This window comes from Magnolia sinica, chromosome 5 (genome assembly GCF_029962835.1).
Source record: "Magnolia sinica isolate HGM2019 chromosome 5, MsV1, whole genome shotgun sequence".
Lineage (NCBI taxonomy): Eukaryota > Viridiplantae > Streptophyta > Magnoliopsida > Magnoliales > Magnoliaceae > Magnolia > Magnolia sinica.
The window spans coordinates 23,332,437-23,358,688 of NC_080577.1; the positions used below are offsets into that span (position 1 = coordinate 23,332,437).

A 26,252-nucleotide genomic window follows, 5' to 3' on the forward strand; every position below is an offset into this window, starting at 1 on the left:
TCTGATACTGTTTTATGAATTTTAATTGCTGAATTCGTCGCTGAGTCAACTCAACACTTTCGGGTTAAACTGCAAGTTGTTTGAGCTCACTTACAGTGAGTGCACCGCTGGGACCGGGTCATAGTCATCGTATCCTGGAGGTCGATTGATCTGAAAACCTGTTGCACTTGGGATACTGTCCAAGGGGAGCAAATTCGAATTCAAGTCGAGTGACTCACGTCACGCCTCGACTTAATTCAATAAGTCCACTTTCTCAAATCTTATTTTCTTTTTTGGTTCTCGATTTTCAGTAGTCTATTTAATTCAACCAAATATTCCAACATGAAACACAACCCAAAAACGAGAATCTCCAGTCGAATCTTTAGCTTGTGTTTGGACAAAGGTTAATATATGAAATATCATATTTATAATTTAATTATTTTATTTTAAAAAAACTTTTCTTAGCCTTTTAGCTAAGATGAAGTGTAACTTTTGTTCTCATCAGTTTAATATTAGATATATGGGCCATCAGTTCACATGATATTAAATTAATTCCTTGTGGAGGAGGGCCCACTACCATAGCTTTCTCCTTTGTTTATGAGTATATTAAAAAAGATTATAATCTTTGTTTATGTGTTATTTTTAAAGTTGATTATTGTGAAATCATCTAAATATATTGGTAAGATCTTTTAATCCTGTGTTGGTAGATGCATCATGCACCAAACATCTTCTCAATAGGTCTTTAATTGGCATTTTTCATCAATCTTGTGGCCCACCAGGCTAATGCAGAGATTTTCAAGAGAGGGTGTATTGTTGATGGGCTGCCTCAGTGATCTGGGTTACCAAATGGTTGGGCCCCGGCAGTAGGTACCATGTGCAGCCGAGAGGGACGCGGATTGCGTACTGACACTGCAATGGCCCGTCGCTACTGAACGGTGCTATGTGGGAACCACCATGTGTTTTATCCATGCCGTCCATCTATTTTTCCAGCTCATTTTAGGGCATGAGCCACAAAATGAGGTAGATTCAAATCTCAGGGGGACCACATCACAGGAGACCGTGGTGCATGAATGTCCACCAATAAAAACTTCATAGAGGCCACAAATTTTTTGGATCGGGTTGATATTTGTGTTTTCCTTTCATCAAGGTCTGTATGACCTTATCAACAGGATGGATGGCAAATAAACATTAGTGGGCCCTAGGAAGTTTTTAATTGTGGGAGTTCAATCACTGCTGTTTTATGTGGTGTGGTCCATCTGAGATTTGAATCTGCCTCATTTGGGCTCATGGCCAAAATGAGATGGTAAAATGGATCAAATGGAAGTAGATTGGCTGGTGTGTTGATATCACAAAGTTTTATGGGTCCCATCATGAGGTATGTGTTATATCAAAACTGTCCATTCATTTGGTGAGCTTGTTGTGAAGCTTAAGCCAAAAAATAAGACAGATCCAAAGATTAAGCGGACCACACTGCAAAAAGTAGTAGGGAATTAAAAGTCTACCATTGAAACCCTTTTGGGTGTTACATAAATTTTGGATCAATATGATATTTGTTTTTCTCTTCATCTAGGTCTATGTGATCTTATGAACAGATTGGATGGAAAATAAACATTATGGTAGGCCCTATGAATGTTTTAACAGTGAGAATCATTATCTCCTTCTATTTATAGTGGGATCCATTGAACTTTAGATATGACTCATTTTTGGGCTCATGCTCTATAATAATCTAGCAAAATGCATGAACAGTGTGGATATAATAAATACATCATTGTGGGGCCATATAACTTTGATCTCTTTTTGAGCTGTTAACAAGTGCTCATCTTTGATTATCAATCCCTTACAAAGTGTCACTTTGGCCGGATATGCCACCTAGCAAATGTCTAGGAAAATGGACAACTCATATTAACGACCATAGAAAAAGTCCGGCCATTGATTTGCCCTGTCAAGGGTCTACCAATGCCTTTAATTGCCCATCCCTTTCAAAAGTCTCTTCGATCAGTTAATCATCACCATTCAATTAATGACTAAGAAAATAGACAGCTCCATATCAATTATAGTAAAGTAGGTCTAATCTTTGATTTCTATTGTCCATCGGGCATGCCTTTAAATGTCATCTTTGAGAAGAGGAGCTGAAAGGGATGTGAGAGTGGTTGTAGATGAGTCGTTGAAGATGGAAAAGAGAATAGGAAATAGTCGTAAAGGGTGTTAGGGTCGTTTGGACACACCCACAATAGGAATTTTTGACAGCTAATGCCTTCTTGAGCCGAACTCTATATTGCGTTGTATATTTGGATGCACTTTCGTGGGCCCATGTTTGGTCCCACTCATCGAAATGAATGGTAAAAAGCTCACTCACCAAAAATCATTTTCAGCTGGCCAATGGAAATCTCAGTGAAAAAAAAACAAAAAAAGAGATCTATAAAAACCCCTTAGTGGAAGATGTGTCCAAACAGGCCTTTTGTAATTAGAATGAACGTTATGAACAACTAATCTTTACATGATACATTACATTGTAATAGATTCTTTCCTCAATGTATTATTCACTGTAAAGTAGCCTAAAAAGATTAAACAAACAGCCACATGCATGAAAAGAATGCCCCCACACATTTTTCATCCAAAAAGGTTGTGCCTTATGTTGTGATACCTTCTCCCAAATAAGTAAACTAACCCTCGTGACCCCTATTTTCTAGTTACCAAAAAATTAGAAAAGAAAAATGGCCCTATCTACCCTAAGTTTGAAAAATACCGAGTACATAAATGTGTAATTGAACCCATGACCTTAGTCTTGAGACTCTTGTGAGCTTACCACTAAGCCATGAATAACGTCCCTAATGCCATTAGATTAATATTTTACAAAAACACTACATAACTTTTAAAAAATCGGCAATATTTGTAAGAGTACTGTATGAAATAGTCATTCCCCTCTCATTGGGTATTTAGATCATAAATTACTTTAGATAAGCTACATATGCTATAAGTAGCTTATCTTGGTTTCAACTTAATCAGTCCATATGTATATTTGGTAATCAACGTACCTATAATCAAAAGGTAGAAACGTATGTTTGGTTTCCAACATCGTAAGCAAGCATCCGTCAAGTTTGTTTGGTCCCCCAGACATTTACCATCCATCATATGAGGCCAACCTTTGATGTGGACCATTCATTGTATGAGCTCCACATTTGTTGTGGGTCGTCCATCATATGTGGCCCACCTTGGATGTGGGTCATTTAATATTATGGCCCAACATTTAATGTGCACCATTCATTATGTAGGGTCCACTTTTAATGTTGGTCATCTATCAAGTGGGGTCCACATTCAATATACATCGCCCATCCTGTGGAGCCCACTTTTAATGTAGATCATCTATCATGTGGGCCCCACCTTTGTTGTGGGTCATCCATCATGAAGTGCTAGACTTGGATATGAGCCACTCATCATTAGGGTCGACCTTTGATATTGACTGTCCATCATGTAAGGCCCACCTTGATGTGGGTCGTCCATCATGCAGAGCCTGCCTTGGATATAGGTCGCTCATCATTAGGGCTAACTTTTGATGTGGACCGTCCATCATGTGGGGTCCACTATTATTAATTGTCCATCATGTGGAGCCCACCTTTGATGTGGACTATCCATCATGTGGGCCCCACCTTTACCGTGGGTTGCCCATCATGCAGGGCTCGCCTTGGACATGTCATTTAGAGGCTGACCTTTGGTGTAGGCTGTCCATCATGTGGGGCCACCTTAGTATGGCCATCCATTATGTGGGGTCTAGCTTTAATGTCCACTACCCATCATGTGGAGCCCGCCTTTGATGTGGATCGTCCATCATGTAGGCTCGACCTTTGAAGTGGGTCATCCATCATACCAGTTTGCTTTGAATGTTGCCCGACCTTTGATGTGGACCATCCATATGTGGGCCTACCTTTTATGTGGACTGTCCACCGTGTGAGCCCCACCTTTAATGTGTACAGTCCACCACATGAGGCCATCTTTGATATAGACCATGAGACAGAGACTCCTTTGACATGTCTTGGAGAGAGAAATATAAGTGTCATAAATTAAAAAGCATAAAAATAAAAATAAAAAATCACATATTAAGATGAATAGGTTTTGACACTAAGTTGATTTTACATTGATGCTTACTAAACTAACTTAAGTAAAAAAAAATTAATTACTTAACATAAGTTAAAAGTAACTTATTTGGTGATAACCAAACAGAACCAAAATAAGTTACTTTATCTACTTACATCAGTAGATAAGTAACTTATTTGATATAAGTAAGTTTGGTTTAAAAACAATTATGAGTAACTTTTTTACTTTAAAGTATTTAATCACTTCAACTTAATAAGTAAAAACTAAGATAAGCTACATGTGGCATAAGTATCTCATCTTAAGTAATTTACCATCTAAATGCCCCCTAAAACAACACGAAGTTATTCTAATAATGTGGTTTCTATGACCACCTTAGATTTTGGTTTTGATAACATGAATGGGGATGCCCGACTCATTGCAGTGGACTCATGCTTGCTAATAAACACCATATGGCAAAATTAGATTAGGAAATGTTTGTGTTTAATTCGGTTTTGATCTTTTAGATGGTAAAAGCTTTGGAATGGAAATGACCAAAATTTCGCTGATTCTCACATAACTCGATCTATCCCTACTTTATTTATTTATCATTATTATTTTTTATTTTTTACATTCTACTTAATTGGTGCAATAGGTGGTGACAGTCAATTTCTAATTTCTAAAAATCACTTCAATGTTTCTTCTGTCTTCTTCTTCTTTTCCTAAAGAAAGGGCATTTATTTCAATTCGTCCAAAAAATAATTGTTGTGTATCTTCTCAAGAAGGCAGTGTTGGACGTTTAATCAATTACATGAGTTACATTTTTTTAATATGGAGCTTAAGACGGAGTTTTGCTACTACATTCACCCCTGACTCGGGGGAGTCGTGACTCAACTGGGAATGGAGCGAGTCATTGAATCTGAAAACCATGTTTGTTAATAGGCCGCCTTCTGCTGTCAGATTTAACCCTCCCCTTTTTTTGAATTCTTTGCTTATAAAGAAATATTTTGATACTCTGGTCCAGTGTGATGGATGATAGGCACTCACTTAAGAATTACTTAAAGATTATATACATGGCATATCTTATTTCAAATTAAGCCGTCCAAATTATATGTGCTAGTTTATATCTATCATGGACCAAAAAGTATGCTTATTTGATTTTTTGACTGTCAAATTAACATGCACTTAATGGACGGTTAAGATGAAAAATATTCTATGGTCTTATTTCAAGAAACAAATGTGCACAAATCAAAGGTCAAGATTGTTCACCCAATCTAATTTTTGGATTGTAACTTTAAAAATATAGGTTCCACAATGTATCCGGTTTTAACTCGAAATTAATATTTGCAACATTTATCATTTCTAAGCGCTGGTGCATCAAGCCTCATAGGCAGCCAGAGTGTCGAATAACTCCCCTTGCTTTTTAAAATGATTCCTACAAGGTGAGGAAAATTCGCCTCAGTTTCATTCCCCACCAAAACGTGGATATCACGGGCATGTGGGCCAGCCCTTTGGTCTATCCTCTTTCATATTAGTGATGATGGGACTCATCATGCATCCAAGGTTAAAACGGGGAGCGGATTGCCTGTGACACCAAGCACATAGATATCTCATATCTCTGTGCCCGGAGCTGCATGGGGCCTATAGAGATATACATGACAAATCCACACCGCTCATCTGTTTTGAAAGACTACGATGAGACAGGATTCTAGAGATTAGGTTGATCCAAAACTCACGTGGGCCATACCACAAGAAACAGTGGGGATTGAAGGTTCGCAATGACAGAAAGTTGTATCATGATTATATTTGTTTCTACAATTTATATGAGCGGTAATAATTCTATGAACGGTTTGGATGGCATATAAATATTATGGTCGGTTACAGGGAGGTTTCAATTGTGGGTATTTTTATTCTCATTGTTTTGCTGATATGACTTACCTGAGTTGTGAGCTTGCCTGATTTTTAGACTTTTGTCTCGTTATGGCCTTGCAAAACATATAGATGGAGTGGATTTGTCATGAACATCTTTGTAAACCCCATAGAGCCCTAAGCAGATAGATATTTGTGCCCAAGTCATAGGCAATCTGCTCCCCCAGCCTCACTCAAGATGGTGTGGCCCTTACCATGAGACCCACCTTGATGTATGCAATATGTATCTGTAGACATCCTACCTAAAATAAGTGCATGACACTTTTTGAACTTCAACTTGACTTCAATAAACTATCTCCTACTGACTTGAAAATCATTGAAAATCCAAACGGATTAAACTGTGAGTATATTTGGCACATGTCGGAGACAACCAACGAACCCGATTGTCTAAAACCAAATCTAGTAGCGATTCGGTCACGACCGAGTATTGAACTCCAAAACCCCTGAAACTCTCTGTATGTTACAATCGATATGCAAAAAAAAAGGATAAAACAGATCCTCTCTACCCATGGATCACTCTTTGTACCACCTAGTCTTTTAGAATAGCGTTGTGTTGAGGCGTAAGAGGTTATATTTTCAAAATTGAGAAAAGTATAGTCATCCTTATATACAAAATTGCTATGGTATTATCAAAGGCAAATGACGACCAATCAGGATGATTTATGATTCATTGGAAAGGTAGTCAAATGATCTTTCTAATAAACTTAAGTTTCCTCTAATCTGAGTGATGATGAGGAAGATCTGGCCCATTTATCAAAATTATACATTGTCAAGTAATTAAAATTAGAAAAACTTTGACCATGCTTTAAACTAGTCAAACAGATTCGATTGAAATGATTTCAGTTACAATGAAAAGCTTATTAGGCGACGTTTCCAATGATCTTAAAATCATCAAAAGCATATCATTGGTCAAATTTCAAACAAACGATTTCGTATATTGGATGAACGTATTTTCGGTTCGATTAAAGTAATTCTAATCTGGTTAGAAAGCTTATCTGATCATCTTTCCAACAATATAAAAATTCCAAAAAACAAACAAGTAACAAAAAAAAAAAAACTTCCAGCATTTAAACATATGGAAGAAAAAATAAAAAATAATAATTACGTTTATATATATATATATATATATATATATATATATATATATACATCTTTAAACATCCCAAAGGTGGGCGCCCACAACATGGCCCGATGCAGTGTATCGTTGACAACACAGGCCAATACCTATATAAGGCACCCGGGTCACACAAGCAAGAGAATAGAGAACTTAAGCGGAAATAGGGACTGAGAGAAAGGAAAGAGAAAAAATAGAGAGTAGAAAGAGAGATAAAAAATACAGAGAGAGTTTGAGGGTTGAAGTTTATCTGTAGGTGCTACTCAAAGTGCCTTAAAGATTTTCAACGTATCAATATGCTGCCCAACACATGCGACAAAAGTGGCTATCAAAGAAGTAAAAAAAGTTAAGAATTCGTTTATCTATATTTAACTTTCATTACATTCCACACATTTCAAATGCATTAATTATATCCATATTTCCTTCTATCTAGTCCTACATTATTCTCCATCTGCCATTTTTTACTTTATTTGTCTGCCTAGGATCTTAAATCCTACGAAGTAAGGCTAGTTAGCATTTTAATTTATTCACCGTATTTTACTTTATTTGCTTACTCAGAGCCACTTGGCTATGTGATGTAAGGCTAGATAACTTTTTTTCTTATTTCTGCCTGCAAAGCCTTCATGTGTTATGCGAAGCACGACCAAATATAAAATGCCGAAATTCCATTAAATCTTTAAAAATTGCAAACCTTATGACGAAAAAGGGTGCTTAAACCATTTCTTTTTCGTCACTGAGGCCCTTACTCGGAATCTACGGCTGCAGACTAACCGCGTGAGTCACTTGAGTTGAGAAATTGTGAGATCTCCCAACTCCTAAGTGATTTTACAGTTCCTAGCCAGTCGTAGATTTTATACTTTATTTGGCTAGTGGCAACTCCAAATCAAATGCATTTTTATACCCGAGTCCATAACACACATCGCCCACAATAACAAAATCCATACGAAATCTAACAAAGTGAGACTGCCGCCACACTCGTGTGCGTATGTGAGGGGAGGCATTCACAGTATCACATTGACAAGTAATATTTTCAAATTATTTTAGGTCATTATCCCATAAATGAAATAGATCTAATTGTCAGGTGAACCATACCATAAGAAATAGGGATGATTGAACAACCTACCATTAAAATTTTTTTATGGCACACCTTAATGCTTCTGCAGTATTTATTGTCATCCAATCTATGAATAAGGTCAAATATCAATTTGATCCAAAAATTTTGTGGTCCATTAATGGTTAATCACCATAATTTCTTATGGTAAGGTTCACTTGATAATTGGATTTACTTATTTTTTAGACAATAGCTTAAAATGATCTGAAAAATAGATGGACATCCTGAATACAAAATAATACATTAAGGTAGGCCCCACAGTAAGGGTCGCACCATCTTAAGTGAGTCCAAGGTCTCACCTAGCGGATTAGGTGCAACCCCGCCAGTGACCACACCTTAATGTACCTATTAACTATTCAAGCTGTCCAGCCATTTTGACAGCTCATTCTATGGAAAAAATCTTGAAAATGAAGTAGATGTAACTCTCAAGTGGACCACACCATAAGAAACAATGGTGATTGAATGCCCACCATAAAAAAAAAATTCTAAAATTCTAAGGCCCATCGTAATGCTCACTGCATTGTTTATTTTCCATCCAACAAGTTGATAAGGTCATACAAACCTAGATGAAGGTAAAAAAAAAAGAATATCAGTTTAATCCAAAACTGCTTTGGCTCATAATAAGTTTTTAATGGTCAATCACAGCTACTTTATGTGGTGCCATCCACTTGAGATTTAGATATGCTTATTGTTAGTGTACTAATCTCTCCATGTTATTTGTGAATCATGTGAGTAAATGCATCACGTGGTCAATTAAGCTTTTGAAAGTTCAAGACCAAAGACACGAAAGTACAATGATCATCCCGTGGTAAAAAACAGATAAATAAGGTATCTTAATAATCCCAACTTTTGAGTTCTCTAAATGATCTTTGCCTCATTAGAAACACCTTAAGTGGTATTCCTTAACCTTGAGAGCCTTATTAAACCATGATAATACAAGTTACAGAAATCACGAGCAGTTGAAAATCAAACCGTCTACCTTATGAGAAAAGAATGCAGCAACAGAAAAGGTCATGTATTAGACGGCCAGGATCTTTCAAACTATAAGATTTATCGGGCATCCAACGTCAACAGTGGGCCTGTCAATTCAACAGTTAGATCCCCAAACTATAGAGGCCCCACCAGCACCAACTGGGCGCATTGCTCAGATGTCCCACACAACTTGCCAGATGTTTAGCACGTGTGGGGCGATTATTAGGGAAGCACCTTTTCGCAGCAATGGTGAAAAGGAAAATGCCTTTGTTGACCAGAGTAAACGGGGCCGTTTAAATCTATGTACGGCCATCCTTTGGCCATTTTCGGTCAAAGTCTAGAAGGGTATCTAGCAATTTTCTTCTTTTATTACCTTGGATTTTTGTTTTGGTGAAGTCCACGGCCCTTCCCATGCACGCACCTGTGGATGCGTAAGTTGAGGTGGGGACCACTGGCACTTTGTAAAGTGGCCCACCTGATCACTTCACTAACCTCATTCATACGCCGTACTGCCAATTCCACGTGTAATATTCAGGATTCGGATTGTACGGCAGCAATGTTAGTCAATGCAATTGAGAATATTTTAATTTGGATGAAGTTTTGAAGCATTGCCTGAAACTGGTGCGTATGTTTACTAATATCGTCCACAAACAATATGGCTGTATTGCCTGTATTGGCCAGATATTGGGCGATATGTGACCGTATCCGTGGTGAATGATACGATGCTTTGATACTCAATGCACTGATTTTAAACCTTAAGATCCAAAATTGACCCACGATCATGGTGCTTTAGATGGAGATGGACGCCTTCCCCAGGGTATGACCAGGTTGAAGTGTCATATGGGTCCCTGCAGTGGAAACCAAGACGACGGCGATGACGAAAAAAACAACGATCACGACTAGCCATCAAGGTGATTCAGCTAAATGGCTCAGATAATGACACTTAAAGTAAATGGTAATAATTCAAAGAAAAGAGCTAATAGATGCAAGGGTTGAAATATTCCACTTTGACGTCCTCCATCTACAGTGAGGCCCATCATATAAACCGTTTGAATTATTCAAAAATGAACTCAGATCCAATGACCTTAGTTTCAATGTATCCTCCTTTAATAGGCCGGAATGTATTATATTAAATCTACCAAAAGAAATTATTATTTTTTTCAACTTGTATTTTCTGCCTCCTCTTGCTGACCAATTTCTCTCTCTTTTCACAAGCTGCCAAATCTAATAATGTGTCCCTATCTAATGTGATATCTGCCTATGGATATTATATGATCCAATGGATGTCTGACATAATGTCCAATTATTTGGGTCAGAAGCACCTAACCAAACCATAACTAGCCACTTTTTTGGCTATCAAGAAGATGGGTTTGGTGGAGATAAGCTGTAAATGCCCGTGTTCAAAATATTAAACTTGTCACTGTCTAAGAATTATTTGAGTAACATGCGGGTTTGTGTGGCCACCGTCTATCGTTGCGCTGCCATTTCGGACGTTAAGGTCATGAAGGAGATCCTCATGCATAATTGTTGCATTTTAGGATACTGGGTTCTGACCCATGGCTCATTGGTAGACAGAGTAAGGTCATGAGTTCGAGTGCCCATATGGTGTTAGTGTGTTTGTGAGGAACTTGCACCAGGATTGGCACGTTGGATTTGGTGGTATAAATAGCAACTTTTCATGTTAGTCAGCCTTGGATTTGAAGGCAAACGAAATTGGAGGAATTTCAAATCTGCGTTGTTGTTGTTGGCTTTTTTTATTCCGAAATCTCAGCAACAAAAGTGTCTCTAGGTCACAAATCTACTGGACATATGGCACATTGATGATGCTTCAAAACAATTCAATTATTAACACTAAACTTACATTAATAGAATGGTCTAAACCATCCAAACATTGGACATCTAAATGGACAATAAACAAAAACATCAATGAGCTGTCTGTTTGTGATCCTTGCATTTGTCGCCCACCTAAGGCTCAAAAATTCTTCTTTTTTTTCTTTTTTTTTTTCTTTTTCCATAATTACGTATTTTAATGGGCTTATCACAATCATTCTATCATATATGACATGTATATACTGATTTGGTATATAAAAGCTGATTCAGTTAATCAAATATAAGTCCTGTGAATAAGTGAATATATCGAAGAATTTCAATGCCTTCCTAAGACAAGCTCTCAAACAAAAGATATGGATTCCCGTGCATTTCAACTAAACACAAATAAGGATTTAGAATCACCTTAGATTCCAATTTAATTGTGATTTGGATTCCAATGCACTTCATAACCAAGCTCCCAAACGGGCCCTAATAATACTTCTCCAACTGAGGTGAGGATTACCTTTTTTGAGATGACTCGCCATCCAAGCTTTACCTATGTTCCAAACCGTCCATTAAGTGGCACGCAGAAATCAATGGAGAAGATTTCCATTAAAGATAGGTCCAGTCATGGATGTTTAGGATCATATGATTGCTGTGGTTGCTGCACACTAAAGACTTTTTTGAAAAAAAAAAATTTGAGGTGGAATGAAAGATGATTAATTTAGATCTAATGGACGAACTAGATAGGGGATGGGAATGATGAAAGGTCCAGATGCAACTATGTTCATGGCAAGGATCCGCTTCCGTGATACTAGGGATTTTGATTGCCTGGGCTGATGAATTGGGCTTGAACGATGGGGGCACACTTACTAATGAGCAGCCCAGATCTTGCACAACAGTGGGTGGCTGGGCATAGGCCCGGGCTGTACATAACTATCACAGACCAAGATCGGGCCTGTTCAGATGAATTTTCATCCCTTGAAGAGTTTATTAAAATTAGCGTTTCAGTCATAAAATTAGAATTATTTTGCAGTGGACTGCTGAACTTTTTATTTATTTATTTTTGCCCATTAACTAGTGTATATTTATAATCACATTTTGTATTTATAAACCATGTCATCAGTTTTATCTTTTTATGAGGCTTGCTGGCCCCACAAGCACCCCTCTACACGCACCTCTATAAATCCAAGTTGGATTGCTGGTGGGACCCACAATGTGGATTATCATTGTAAAAGATCAGGCCCTTCAATTATCAGAAGGCCACACGGGGGGGACAAATAAGAAAAACACGCACCATATCTTCTTGTCATACATGTGTGGCCAGCACTTCTTGCATATCATACACGTCTCAGGTTGGCACGGGCTGCTAAGGGTATGGAAACCTTTCTAAGCACCTAGTTGCATTTGTATTCATTGGCATTCACCTATCCTACCTGGGGAAATCTATTCCAATCTTCGTAAGCTGCAAAAAATCATATTCGATTGGATGATTCAAACCATAAATTAAGGGGGTGTTTGGTACATGGGATTATGCAGGATTAAGTGGGATGAAATTGGCAGTGTAATGATTATGGAGTGTCAGGTATCATCATTGATATACAAAATCTCATCCCCATGTGTGAAATGTATAGTTTCAGATCCGTGATCGAGGATATTAGGAATACATGTTTGGATGTTTCAATATGCAGAGAAGAAGCTTTTGAAAGTGGATTGAGTGGAGTGCCACACACCACCAACCTCCATGGTGTGTTAATGTCACCAATTTATATAGGGCCACCATGATGTATGTGTTATATCTACACCACCCATCCATTTGGCGAGATCAGTTTAGGTCATGAACACAAAAAGAGTCAGCTCCAAAGCTCATGAGGTCACATAGACCTAGACAAAGGGAAAAATAAATAAATATCAGATTGTTCCATACCTTCTGTGGTCCCCAAGACATTTTCAATCGTAAATGTTCAATCCCCACTGCCCTTTGAGGTGTGGTCCACTTGAGCATTGAATCTATCTCTTTTTTGTTGGCCTATGGCCTAAAATGATCTCGTAAAATGGATGAATGGTATGAATATAACACATTCGTCATGGTGGCACATCATGCAATATGTCACCGAAATTCTCTTTGAACGTCTGTTGCTGGGTATGGCTGTAGATATTGCAAATCCAAAATAAATATAGCACATCCTTCCTCAATCCTCAATGCCATGGCATGGTTTTTAAAGCTTCAAATTGTCACGGGCGGACTGCCTGACCAAACCCAAGCTTCAAAACCTGGGATTAGAAAGTCTATCCCATCTAATTCCTCCTAATAAGATGCTCCAAACACCCCCTAAGTAGCACACAAATGGACTAGATCATTCATCAAACCACTCACCATCTGATTGCTCTGATTTTCGCAGTGGTGGATTAAGAGTGGGCTCTGACCTAATGGATGGCTCCAATTAGTTCAGATATGGCTTAGATGATGATGATGATGATGATGATTTATAGCTAATTATTGCATTATATTTTTCTTTAATTTTACTTTTGGTGCTTTTTTCTTCACCCTAAGCCACTTCAGCTCTAGCAAATAATGTCTTCTACACTTTCATTACATCCCCTAAAAGAGTTTTGACAATGAAGATTTTCAGATTCGTTTCTCATGTGAAAGCAGAGTCAACTTGAGTTGGACAATGCCAGCCCAATTTGAATTTGGGTTAGTAAATTCGGGTCAGGTTGGGAATTATAACATGTACCCAGTCGTGTTGGGTTGAGTGTGGAGAACTGTGGATTGGGTTCAAGTTGGACCCCTCAGGTTAGAATTCTGGTCAGCTCAGGTTGCAGGTTGGGTCCTCAGGTCAGGTTGACCCACCATCCACAATGATGTAGGATGATCATGCTCAACGACTCTCATTGAATTCGATGCAAAAATAACTACTACATCTTCATGATTCAACATGATGGGATGGCTTTGATCAACATAACATGTTGGCACTGCTTGATGCCAAACTTTCCGGTTTTCAACCTAGACAAGCTCTACTCAAATCAACTGCACTCAAAATCACGAGGCAGGTCATGGAGTGACCGCAAAGTTTCACGGGGTTAACATTTGACGGTCCTTTCCAGATCCTTCTTTCTCATCTTAATCCAAAGATAATTAGGAAAATAGAAAATGAACTAATTGCATACGTACTACAATTTCAAGATGAGAAGCACGACGCGTTCATTTCAAAACGCTGGGAAAGATAAAACCAAGGAGTTTGAACATTGAAATACCCATTATCTACTGCTTATAGAGAAAACCACTTCGGAAATGTTGAGACTGCCGCCCCTATCAAAACGAGGAGAAAGAGGCGAACAAGCTTAATACGGAGTAAAGGGCAATTAGATCACCTCATGGATGCACTGTGAGCACGCATCGAAGGCAGCCCCCTTCATGTAGCAGATGGAATGCCTCATTGATCTCTCCAAGGGTCAGAGAGTGGGTAATGTACTCATCAATCTTGATTTCCTGCCAAAACATCAAAAAAGAAACAGGTGATCATGGTCTTAACTCTTTGATGTAACCAGATGTAGAGTGCAATGGCGTAGAATGGAATAACAGAACTACCTTCTTCATGTACTTGTCAACGAGCCAAGGGACCTGAGAGCGGCTTTTGAAACCACCAAAGGCAGTTCCCTTCCAAACACGCCCTGTGACCAGCTGGAACGGACGAGTACATATCTCCTGACCAGATGCTGCAACACCCACAATAACAGATGTTCCCCAACCCTGCAGTAGCGACCAAAAGAGCATTATTTTATACCTGGAGAATGAACAGCTGATGGGAAAATCAAAATGTTGGGTGCTAACCATAGTCTCACCTTATGGCAGCATTCTAGAGCAGCCCTCATCACAGTAACATTTCCTATGCACTCAAAACTGTAGTCGACGCCCCCATCGGTGAGATCAACAAGCACCTGCTGAATTGGTTTATCATGGTCTTTTGGATTCACAAATTCTGTAACTCCAAAGTTCTTTGCTGCAAATAGTTATCACGTAAAACTTAATGAGACCTTTGAACAAAGAAACAAACATTAATTCAACAATAAATATGTAGTAATAAATATTTACTACATATCTTTTGAACTGAAAATAATAGATCAGAGGACACAAAATCCCGTTGATAAATGGTTTTTCTTTTTCTTTAATGACAATTTCACTAAAAACAGAGGACAAAGAAAGATGGAAAACACAGTGGAAAGTGACACTATTGTCACTCCCCTGCAAATCAAAACTACAAAGTAATAAACAACAAAATGCAATAGCACACCAGAAACAACCAGACCCCAGCACAGGACTGATCACACAAAACTAGCATCATGTCACTTGTCAGAATTCAGGGAGGACGAGCCTGTCCCAGAACCAAAGATTCAATAAAGCAGGAAAGGGGTTTAATAGATAAAGACTCGTCTTCAACGATTCCGGCATTCCTCCCTATCCAAATCCCCCAAATAATAGAATAGGGGAACATTGCTCAGATGCAACCGACACACTTTGAAAATCGACAAGAACTCGAGTGAACTATTAATGCCCACCTGTCTGACCATAACAAGAAGTTTGGATTGCACTGAAAATGGAAAGGAAAAAAAAAAACCATTAGAGGTTTTCGAGCAATTTTTCTGAGAGAGAGAGAGAGAGACAGTATCGAGAGATACCATTATCAGGATTGAGGTCAACAGCGGGAAAGGATGCAGGGCCGTTTGAGAGGACCAAGAAGGCTACCGTCAAGAGAAGGCAGCCAGAGCAGATCACAGAAACTGGAAATCTCTCATCAGAGAAGGGACAGATACAAGAGCTGGAAAGGGGAAAGAGGTTGCTGGCTCGAGTCAGCAAGGAGATGCACAGCCAGGGGAAACCATTGAAGAAGGGGAATGCGTGCAAGTGGAGAAGAAAGGAAATATGAAAGAATGGAAGGATGCAGCGATATCGGGCCTTCTGCCTAAACTCCCAACCCTATTCCTGGAGGGTTTCCTAGAGGGGTGGACAGAGGTAAACTTCTGGAGGGTTTTTGGCAACGTGGCGCCAATTAGGGTGTTCATACTGAAAAGGAAAGAGACTGGAGATATGAAAGGCTTCGCCTTCACGTGCTTGGTAAGGAGAGGACATGTCCACAATGGTCAGAGCTCTGAATGGGAGGTTCTACCATGGTCTGAAGCTCACTGTTAAGAAAGCGAGATATGGCCACCATCTGTGAATCATCAGATAGCTAGAAAGAGTGAAAAGAAGGGGGAGACAGGAGCAAAGAGGAAAGAAAAGGGACTGGGGAAGGGACATCAGGGGGGGTGGTGAATGTGGGTGGAGAGAAGAGAGATGGGGTGGTGAGGGAGGCTAGGACAGGTGTCTCTTTACAGAGATGCAGTTGCTTTTAGGGGTAAGGAAAAGGGTAAAGGGGTTAGGTTAGAGTACGGAGGAAGGGGAGGGCAAGTTCATCGGGAAACAGGTGAGGGGGAATAGGGAGGGAAGCTTACCGGGAAACAGGGGAGGAGAAATGGCTATGGAAGGAGTCGCCAGCTGGGTTGGTGTTGAGAGCACATCCAGCAATGGTGGAGAATGCCTGGAAAAATCTAAGTTGGGAGTTTGATACAAAGGTTGGGATGGGTGCTTCAATCGCAAAGGTTTAGGACTAGATGCTGGAGAGCAGAGGGGTGGAGGAATGCAAGTTCAAGCTCAAAACCTTATCAGAGTCGGAGGTGTGGATCTCCCTCCGGCCAGATGTGGAGATCAATAAGGTTCTGTTCAAAGGGGCATTTTACAGAGGTGGTCCAATTATCAAGTTGAGCAGATGGGCAGAGATATCGTCGTTCGGCCATGAAGAAGGGTGGTACAAATTATGGGGTTTTTTGGTCGAACTCTGGTTTACAGAGGCTTTCTGATGCAGGGATAAACATGATGAGGTCGATCACCATCTTCCTCAAGGATAACTACTCCGAATCTACGGAGCTTCTCTGGACTCCTCACAGAGACTTCTCAAATCCACGAGAAAAAGGCAAGAAAATAGAAATAGTATTCATGAAAATTCGTAAATTGATTGATTGATAGGTGAAATAAATGAGCGTACAACCCTTTAAATAGGGATACCAAGACTTGGAATAAGTTTAGGAATTAAACTATAACTAAAACTCCCTAAAATTCGCAACTTACTATAAATAGTAAATTTACTATTTATAGTAAGTGTCCTATGCGGCTTAACCACATTATTCTCCTAATTTTTCTAAACACTTTTTATGTTGGACACAACTCCTAAAGCCCAACGGATGAAGAGTTATAATCAAACTAAAACTTACTAAAAATTGTAAAAACGGAAATAAACATAGAATTTGACCATTGATCTGATGGAATCTCGCAAATTCGGCATGGGCAACCCGCCATAGCCGGGTTGGTTGGCTAAAGTAGTTCGTCCTACCCTAAAACCATATATGGTACGTCGAGTAACTTATTCCGGTTTGCAAGATATGCCTGTTTTAAGGTTATGACGATCTTAATGACTTCTGCATCTGATCGAGTCTTCTCTGATCCATCTTGGACCTGAAAGTGTCCGTGACCCGCTCTACATCACTTTCATAATGCTGGGTTGTGTGTCGAGGAGGTAACAACAATAGACCAGGCAACGGAAACTGGTTTGGAGGTCGGGTGGGTGGAAGATGTGCCTGAGATGAGACTGGGATCCCTGTCCCAGAGTCAATTCTCAACGGAGTTGGGGAGGCCCTAGTGAAGGTTCGCATAGAGCAGGAGTGGTCGAAGATAGTGGAGAAGGATCTTGAAAATGGTGGAATCCCAGCCAGAAACATTGTTGCTGGGGGAAGATGGAGTATGTGTCTTGTACTCCAGCAGAGCACCAGAAGTAGGAGACGATACATGTCAACCTTCTATGGGACCATTTGGCGAAGAAAGTCTTCTGGCATCAAAGTGTGGCACCATTTATGAGGAAGTAGTTGAAGGTAATGTTTCGTCTGACAAGGGTGACATCAACGAGACGCATAACGAGATGAGAGAATAAGGCGGCGGCAGGGCTAGGACACATGGCTCCACTCAAGGAAACTCTGCTGCAGAGGAGGGGCTCGAGGTGGTGGCTTAAATGCTCGATCCAGAGGCATGCAAGCTATGTGTTGGCTCAGATCCGAACCTAACTCAACCAAATTTCTACATCTGAACTTGTTGGGGATACGTGGTGTGAGGAGATTTTCGAAGAGGCAACTTTAATCGATTTCGGAGCTCATGATGGGACTCTTGCATTGGGTTCACACGCTACTGACATGCGAGTTCTTCTTTTAAGGCACGGGTATTGCCACTTATGTCACACGTGGGATGGATCTTTCTTAGGTAGCGATATTGATCTCTCCTATTATTTCCTGAGCTTTTGAGATAAAAAGCTTAGATATCGTAGAGGCCCTCTCCAATGTTTCTGCTCTACCTCTGACGGATGCTGTTGTTATAGAAGTCAAAGAGGACGCTGCTCCAGGGGATTGATGATCTCAGCGATGTGGTGAAAAAGTTGATTCTAGTAGAGCTGCTAGATGAGCCGGTTGTGCACGGGGAGGGTGGTGGTGGCAGGGAGGAGGGGCCGGAGGTCACTCGTTTGCAAGTCGCGGAAGTCGAAGGTGTTGTTGGGAAGGCCTAAGTGCCTTGTAAGAAACGGCTCGGAATGTGGAAGAGCAAACTGTTAACAGAATTGCTACATGTGTGGAAATTATCAGGGGAAGGTGAATCTAGGAGGCTCTGAATCACGTAGGGAGAGAAATTAGGGTTACGTTTGGGGATTCGGCAAAAGTTTATTTTGCTCTGTTCCAATTTGTGGAAGAGTGGGGCCGACAGAATCAGAATGTTAATTCGCCGAGGAGATTTCACAAATTGCCTAAGGGCCTATTTGATTTTCCATGATACATGTAAATCATGGTACATAAGTAATTATTATTTTTCCACCTTGTTTGAAAATATGAGAGTAATTCCACATTGAAAATCGAAACAAAAGTGTTGACTTAAATATGTGGACCCCACCGTAATGTATATGATATATCTGCACCGTCCATCTATTTTATTAGAACATTTTGGAGCATGAATTGAAAAAATGAGGCAGATCCAACACTTAAGTGGCCCACACGAAAGGAAACAATGGCCTTAATTCGTCCACCATTGAAAGTTATTTTCTTCATTGGGCCCACATTGAGGTTTTTTTCATCATCTAACCCGTTCATAGGGTCACACAGACATGGATAAGGGGAAAACACAAATATCAACTTGATCCAAAACTTTTAAGGGCTTAAAGAAGTTTTTAATGGTAGGCGTTTGATTCCCATTGTTTCCTGTGATGTGGTCCGATGTTATAAATTTCTCGATTTAAGTGTTAAAAAAGTAAGTGGTCACATCTGCATTGGAAAAGATGTAGTAATTACCCAGGTAAATAATTATTACCCATGTACATGGTAATTACAATTGAGCCGGAAAATCAAACAGGCCCTAAGCACAACAAAGACTTGATCAATCTGGCGTCAGAAATAGGGGTGTACATCGAGTCGAACTGACACAGCCACTAGCTGACCCCAGCTCAGCTCGGTCCTCGAGCCTGACTGGCTAGCTCGGCTCGATTCAATCAACAGCTCGGGCGAATTCAAGCTGAGTTCACCTGTGCAGCGTTTTCACAAACACATGGACTGCACCTTCAAAATCTCACTGTATGTAAAACAACAGCAGTGGTTTTATAGGTATTTTATCAAACAACTTCTAAGCAACATAAAAATCAAGAAAAAACGGGTATTTGTTTCATATACATACCTTCCTTACCACCAGCCACACTTTGTCGAGTCATTTCATCAAACACTTGGTAAGCAACATCACTATCAAAGTAATTGAGTCACCAAATTGGTTCGATCTGAGTTCAATTCGAGTTGGGTTCGATCCGAGTAGAGTCGAGCTAGGGCCGGCTCGAACTCGGCTCGAACTCATTTTCGAGCTCAAAAAATCAGCTCGACTCGGCTCAAAATCAGCTTCAAACCGAGTCGAATCGAGCTTTTTCGAGTCGAGTCGAGTCGAGCGAGCTAACCAAGCTAGCTCGATTCGTGTACACCCCTAGTCAGAAATAAGGTATGATCTAGATGACTTCTCTAGGGAAGGGACAAAAGGAAAACGCAAGTCAGTTCCTAAATGAAGAAGTTGAAGGGGAGGGGGTTGGGGTGTAAGGACAAAAGAAGGCGCCTTAGGAAGGTTTGTAAATGCTTAAAGGCTCAGGTTATTTCTATTTAAGAAACCAAGTCTTCAAGGATCGACATAATGTTTTTGGGCTCTCTATGAGAGGTGCGGTTTAAAGACTGGGTCTCTGTTGACGCTGATGGTTCGGCTGATGGCATCTCAATGGCTTGGGACACTTCATTGTTGAAGAAAGAAAGCTGGTGGGGAGGAAACTTTTCTATTTCGGTGCTTCTGAAGGGGGTTTCCAGGAATGAGAAGTGGCTTCTCACTGCAGTTTATGGGCCAAATATTGCAGCAAAGAGGGGGGAGTTCTAGAAAGAACAAATATGCTCATGCTAGGGTGGATTGACACTGGTGCATTGGGGGGTGGCTATAATGTCACCAGATTCTCGTTTGAGAAGTCTTCAAAGGGTAAGATCAGTAGTAGCATACGATGGTTCTCTGAATGGGTGAACATTAACGAGTTAATCAATATTCCCATGGAAGGGGGGAAGTTCACATGGTCAAATGGGTGTGACAGTGCGGTAGTGACCAGAATAAACAGATTCTTACTGTCGGCTGATTGGGGGTGGATCAGTACCCGCTTGCCCACTTTGGTGCATTACCAAAGCCCATCTCAGATCATTGCCCAATTCTGTTGGAAGCTATTGACAGGGATTGGGGGCTGAAACCATTTAGGTTCGAATTAATGTAGTTCGAGATTAAAGGTTTTCTGAGGCTGGTGAAAGATTGGTGCCATTCTTTTAGAGTGGACTGCCACGCTAGTTTCCAATTTTGCAAAAATAAAATGGAAGTAGCTATCGAGAGCCACATGGCTCAAAAAGGGGGGACAGTCCAGAAACACAAAATTCTTTCATAGCATTGCTTGCCCAAGGGTTAGATGCAATAGAATTAGTGGGGTCATTGTGGATGGGAATTGGGTGGAAGGAAAATATGAGGTTTGTGAGGAAGTGGTTTGCATCTATGACGAGTTGTTGTTGACAGAAGATTGGGTTAGGCCTAACTTGGATGATCTTTCTTTTAAGCAATTGTCTAATGATGAGGCCGCGTCCCTCGAGCCAAAGTGCTAGCTTCCAGGTTCGTGAAAGTTTTGGGAAGCATCATTTCTAAGAATTAAGGTGTTTTTGTGATGAGTAGCCAAATCCTAGATAGTGCATTAATAATAGCTCAGGACTGTATTGATTCCAAGTTCAAGAGTGGGGAGAAAGGCATTGTTTGCAAGCTAGTCATCGAGAAGGCCTATGATCACGTTGATTGGGGATTCCTTGACTACATGCTTCTTCGAATGGGTTGTGGAAGTAAATGGAGAGTATGGATAAGAGAGCGTGTTAGTTCGGCAAGATTCTCAGTTCTGGTTAATGGCTCCCCAAAAGGCTTCTTTCGTAGCTCCCGTGGCATTAGGTAGGGAGACCCGCTCTCTCTTTTTCTTTTTGTGGCGGTTGTAGAAGCTTTGAGTAGGATGTTAGATTACAGTCAATAAACTAATCTTTATAAGGGGTTCAATGTTGGGAAGTTGTCTTCGGTGTCACATATTCAATTTGCTGATGACACAATATTGTTTTGCAATGATGAAGCAGGAACGGTGGACAAGCTAAGGATTGTTATTAGATGTTTTGAAGTTGTCTAGGGCATGAAGGTTAATATCACAAAATGTGAGATGCTGGGAATCCAATTAACCAAGTCAAAAAATGAGCATATGGCAAGAGTTTTTTAATGTGTAGTAGGTTTGTTCCCCTCCCTATCTAGGCTTGCCCCTTTGCATTCAGAAGCCGGTCTTCATTCATGGGATAGAATGATGGAGAGATTTGAAAGGAAGTTGCAAGTGAAGGGTCGTATCTATCTCTCAAGGGCATAATCACTCATTAAAGTAGCTCTCTCCAAACTCCCAAGTTACTTCATGTCTCTTTTCAAGTGTCAAGGTAATTCTAGACCAATTAGAAAAATCAAGAACATGGTTCTTGTGGCAAGGCTAGGAGGACAAGGAAAAATTTCATCTTGTTAATTGAGGGGAGGTTTGCAGACCCATGGAGGATGGGGGAGCCAGCATTAGGAACATAACTCTTTTGGAGAAGTGGCTATGGAGACTTGGAACTGAAGAGGAAGCACTATGGAGAGAGGCAATGATAAACAAGTATGGTTGCCAAGATGGAGGATGGTGTACTAAAAACTCCTGTATGTATAAAGCCTTGTCTATTTGGAAAGGTGTGCTTTCAACTAAGGCAAAGTTCGATGATCATATCGGTTTCTCTCTGGGCAATGGTGAGAAAGTCCAATTTTGGAAAGATTTTTGGGTTGGTGAATGCTCTTTAAAGGCGGAATTCTTGTGGATGGCTTGTCTATCTCCGGGGACTGACATCAAGGTGGCGCGTTGCTTCTCTTATATTGGAGGTTAGGTTGTTTAGTCTCCTCCATGCCGAAGAAATCTTCTTGACGATGAAGTGGAGTAATATAGAGCCTTGCTTAATCATATTCATTTATGCTACTCAATCGAAGGAGAGGAAAAGAGGTGGGGAAGACTAGACATGTTTGGTCTTACGTAAATTCATATGAAACATGGATAGTGGAAGGATATCCAGTCCATGTCAAACTAGGCATGCATGCATGTATGATTATTGAAGCCTTCTTTTTCTTTCTTTCTTTGAAAGGATAACAAAAATGATCCAAGCCATTCATTCCTCGTAAGGCTACATAAATGGAGCATAAACTAAAAAATACAATGGTTGGACAATGGTATCCACGGAAAAAAAAAAAAAAAAAAAATCGTAAAAAGAACCACCTGCTTTTAGTGCTTTTAATACACCATTTCTTAAATGTTAGTCCAATCACTGATTTTTGTTGTGTGGTCATTGCATTGCTTCCCTTATGAATGTAGAGTTTTAGATCATCACATAAATATGCCACGTTTAAAAAAAAATGGCATAATGAAAATTTCATCCTCCCAAGGTGGTCTGGATATCCTCCCTTCTACATATATAATGTCCTAACAAATAATATATGCATTGTAGATACAAGTGCTATAAATAGAACATACACGAATATGATACTATATGAAAGAAAAGTTGCATGTTAGACATACGTAACTTGAATGATCAAGGTTGTGAGCCCATCTTTACCACCTTTACTCTCACTATGGAACAATGGTCTGAAATAAACAAACTAAATTTCAAGAATAAATGGTGTACACTTACATATTTTGATAAAGGTCAAGAGTATGTTATAAATATAATCTTGATTGTCATGTCAATGTGTCAAACATACAGAATTTTGAATGAGAACCTCATGCAACCCTCATGAGACAAAAGCACTATGAACCCATGCTCCAGCCCTGAAGTGTGGATTCATGAATGGGAAGAGGGAGCAACGCATAGGTAGAAGAATCTGGCTACTAAGAATGACACTGATCCGCACCAACAGATGAGATTTGCATGTGCAGCAGCAATGCTATCCCAAAATACAACAAACCCTAATGGATGTTTGGGAAAACGGAAGGTCCAATTTGCAAACTCCCAATAAGATCTTGAGGTTCGATCCTCAATCAGGAACAAAAGACTAAGAAGTAAAGGGCCGAAAACCCTAAAAGCATGTTAGTCAGAAAGAATAATTTTCACTAAGGGTAAGGGGCCTCACATAATGAATCAGACAAGGGTGGGAGTTTGATAGTCAATACAACTCAAGCAATCAGCTTGGTTTTTTTGTATAATTAGAGAAACTATTACATCATGTTGTTCTGGTCATATCAGCTACACTTTTCTCCCTTCATTATGTCTCTTTAATGACTCTTTAAGTATCTCTAGCTTCAAAAATCCTAAAAACTACTAATGAACATGCTACCAGACTCTAATAAAACACACTAATTCCACTCCCATTGCATGTGATTGTCTCTGGTTCCTATAGTATCAGGAAAATAAACCAGAAAGTATCATAAACCTCCAGCTTTACAGTTTCCAAGTGTTTGTAAATTGATCAGATCCACCTCATGCTTATCTTCATGTCTATGGTCATGATTTGGAATAGTGCTGTAACCCCAAAATTTTGAACAAGAAATTGTTTTACAGGTTACAAACTTCTGAAAATTTTTCCTGTCCCCCGAACTAATTACTCTCAAATGTGTAGTCAGGTACCCTAATCAGTATCTTACTCTTCAAGTCCTTAGTCATATCCACTACCCAAACTATAAATTTAAGGGGAATCATCATACCAGAGTGTCTGAGATGCCTAGTGGTGATTTCAAAGCTGTATCCTGCAAAAATCTCAGGGCAAAACTTTAAAAAAAAAAAAAAAAAAAAAATAGAGTATGAAGCAGGCTTAGGACCATAGTAACAGGGAGACCCATTTCCCCTCATAAATACCCATGCTTCTCACTTGTCATCTCCTACATTCATTTCACACTTCTAGCTAATTTTTAAAAAAAAAATTTGACAAAACAACAACAACAAAATGACACTTCTAGCTAGTTACCATAACAACTTAACATGAAATGTTTCATGTTTTTTGTTTCTTGCATCTTTTCCCAAATACATTTCTCACTTCTGAGTCTAGTAGCTATGTTAAGGCCATTCAAGTTAATCTGACCATCAAAAATGAAGAGTCATCAGGACTCAAATAAGATCATAACATCTATTCTAAGACTGATTTCTACAGAGATGGCACTGTAAGAAGAGAGCCACTGCTACACGACTACACCCATCCTTTTACTTTTGGCTATGCAGCAAAACAAAGGTGTAGTCTTTTGGGCTTCCACACTTGGGACTTTTGTGAGTGTCTCTCTTGTAAATGTGGATGACTTTTGTGATGTTGTTTTGTAGTTTGTAAGGGCGTTGATTTCTCATCTTCACTCTTTTGAAAAATATATATATTCATTGCCCCTCAAAAAAAAAAAAATAATTTGTCATATTGTGTAACTGAAAGTAGAAAGGATGGGCATCTTCGGCAGTTAGAGTGGGTGCTCATAGAAGTTTCCTTTTTGAGAATATTGGTCGAAATGTTAATTGAGACATTGAAAAGTGCAACAACAAATCCTTTTAATAATTGTCCAAGAGTTAAGAACACTAGAAGGAAAGCCAACAATAGATTGAAAACCTTTTCCTGAAGAAATTAGCAATTAGCCTCAAGTTCTGGAACTTGAATTTTATTTTTATTTTTTATTTTATAATTCCACTATCTCAATAAAAGAAATTTATGGAACTATTATCGAATTTTCATTGCTAAGAACAGTTAAAAATATACCAACATCAAACTTCTTGCTGTCGATATCTACACCAATTACACGTGAAGCTCCAGCTGTTTTTGCACCCTCCGCAACCTATTAAGTTAGAAGTGAAGAATTCATCAATTAACAATCAACACAGTACCAGGACAATGCATCCAAGAGGTGTTTATTCAGAATCTTCAGGCAACTTACCGCAAGGCCAACAGTCCCAAGGCCGAAAATAGCAACAATAGATCCTGGTTCAACCTTTGCTGTGTTCCAAACTGCTCCAAGACCTAGGACGGATAAAACAGGAAACATGTGGCCACAAGCAAAGAAGAAAACTATAAACACAAAATTCCTGGTACTAAAACACCCAAAACAAGAAAAAGAACAGGGACAGAAAACAGCTCATACATAATCATGCATTACAAAAGCAAACTATATGAGAATGGTGACTTTAAGTTTTGAAAAAAGAAATGGTCAGTTAATACCTGTTATATTGTAACGAATACCTAAACGATTGACTCACCTGTTGGAACACCACAACCGAGCAGACATACTTTATCCAGTGGGGCTTTTGGATCAATTTTTGCAACACTGACATCATGTACAACTGTGTATTGACTAAATGTCGATGTTCCCATGAAATGATAGATAGGAGTACCGTTTACTGAGAAACGGCTCTTGCGGTCATTCATCATCACACCAACACCAGTAGCTGCCCGCACTTTGCCACAGAGATTTGTCTTCCCTGATTTACAAAACTTACATTCTCTGCATTCTGCCTGGTAACAAGGTATGACATGGTCTCCAGGTTGCACTTCAGTTACTCCTTCACCAACACTCTCAACAATCCTGCAAAAGCAAATGT

The 26,252-nt window shown here is 39.6% G+C and overlaps 1 protein-coding gene and 1 pseudogene across 2 annotated transcripts in view; one reads left to right on the forward strand and one right to left on the reverse strand.

Moving 5' to 3' along the window:
• The window catches only part of LOC131245764 (alcohol dehydrogenase class-3), a 68,486-nt gene that overhangs the window by 40,399 nt on the left and 1,835 nt on the right, over nucleotides 1–26,252 (reverse strand). Inside the window, exons 4-9 of one of the 2 annotated variants that reach the window (XM_058245442.1) lie at nucleotides 25,911–26,236; nucleotides 25,592–25,674; nucleotides 25,417–25,492; nucleotides 14,829–14,986; nucleotides 14,575–14,736; nucleotides 14,119–14,475 (exon numbers count right to left, since the gene is read on the reverse strand). In XM_058245442.1, coding sequence (XP_058101425.1) covers nucleotides 14,359–14,475; nucleotides 14,575–14,736; nucleotides 14,829–14,986; nucleotides 25,417–25,492; nucleotides 25,592–25,674; nucleotides 25,911–26,236 — 922 coding nt within the window. In that variant the 3' untranslated portion in view covers nucleotides 14,119–14,358. Of the gene's footprint in view, nucleotides 1–14,118; nucleotides 14,476–14,574; nucleotides 14,737–14,828; nucleotides 14,987–25,416; nucleotides 25,493–25,591; nucleotides 25,675–25,910; nucleotides 26,237–26,252 lie in introns of those variants that run through there. The other variant, XM_058245443.1, reaches the window with a different exon arrangement.
• On the forward strand, nucleotides 433–566 carry LOC131247500 (U2 spliceosomal RNA; annotated as a pseudogene).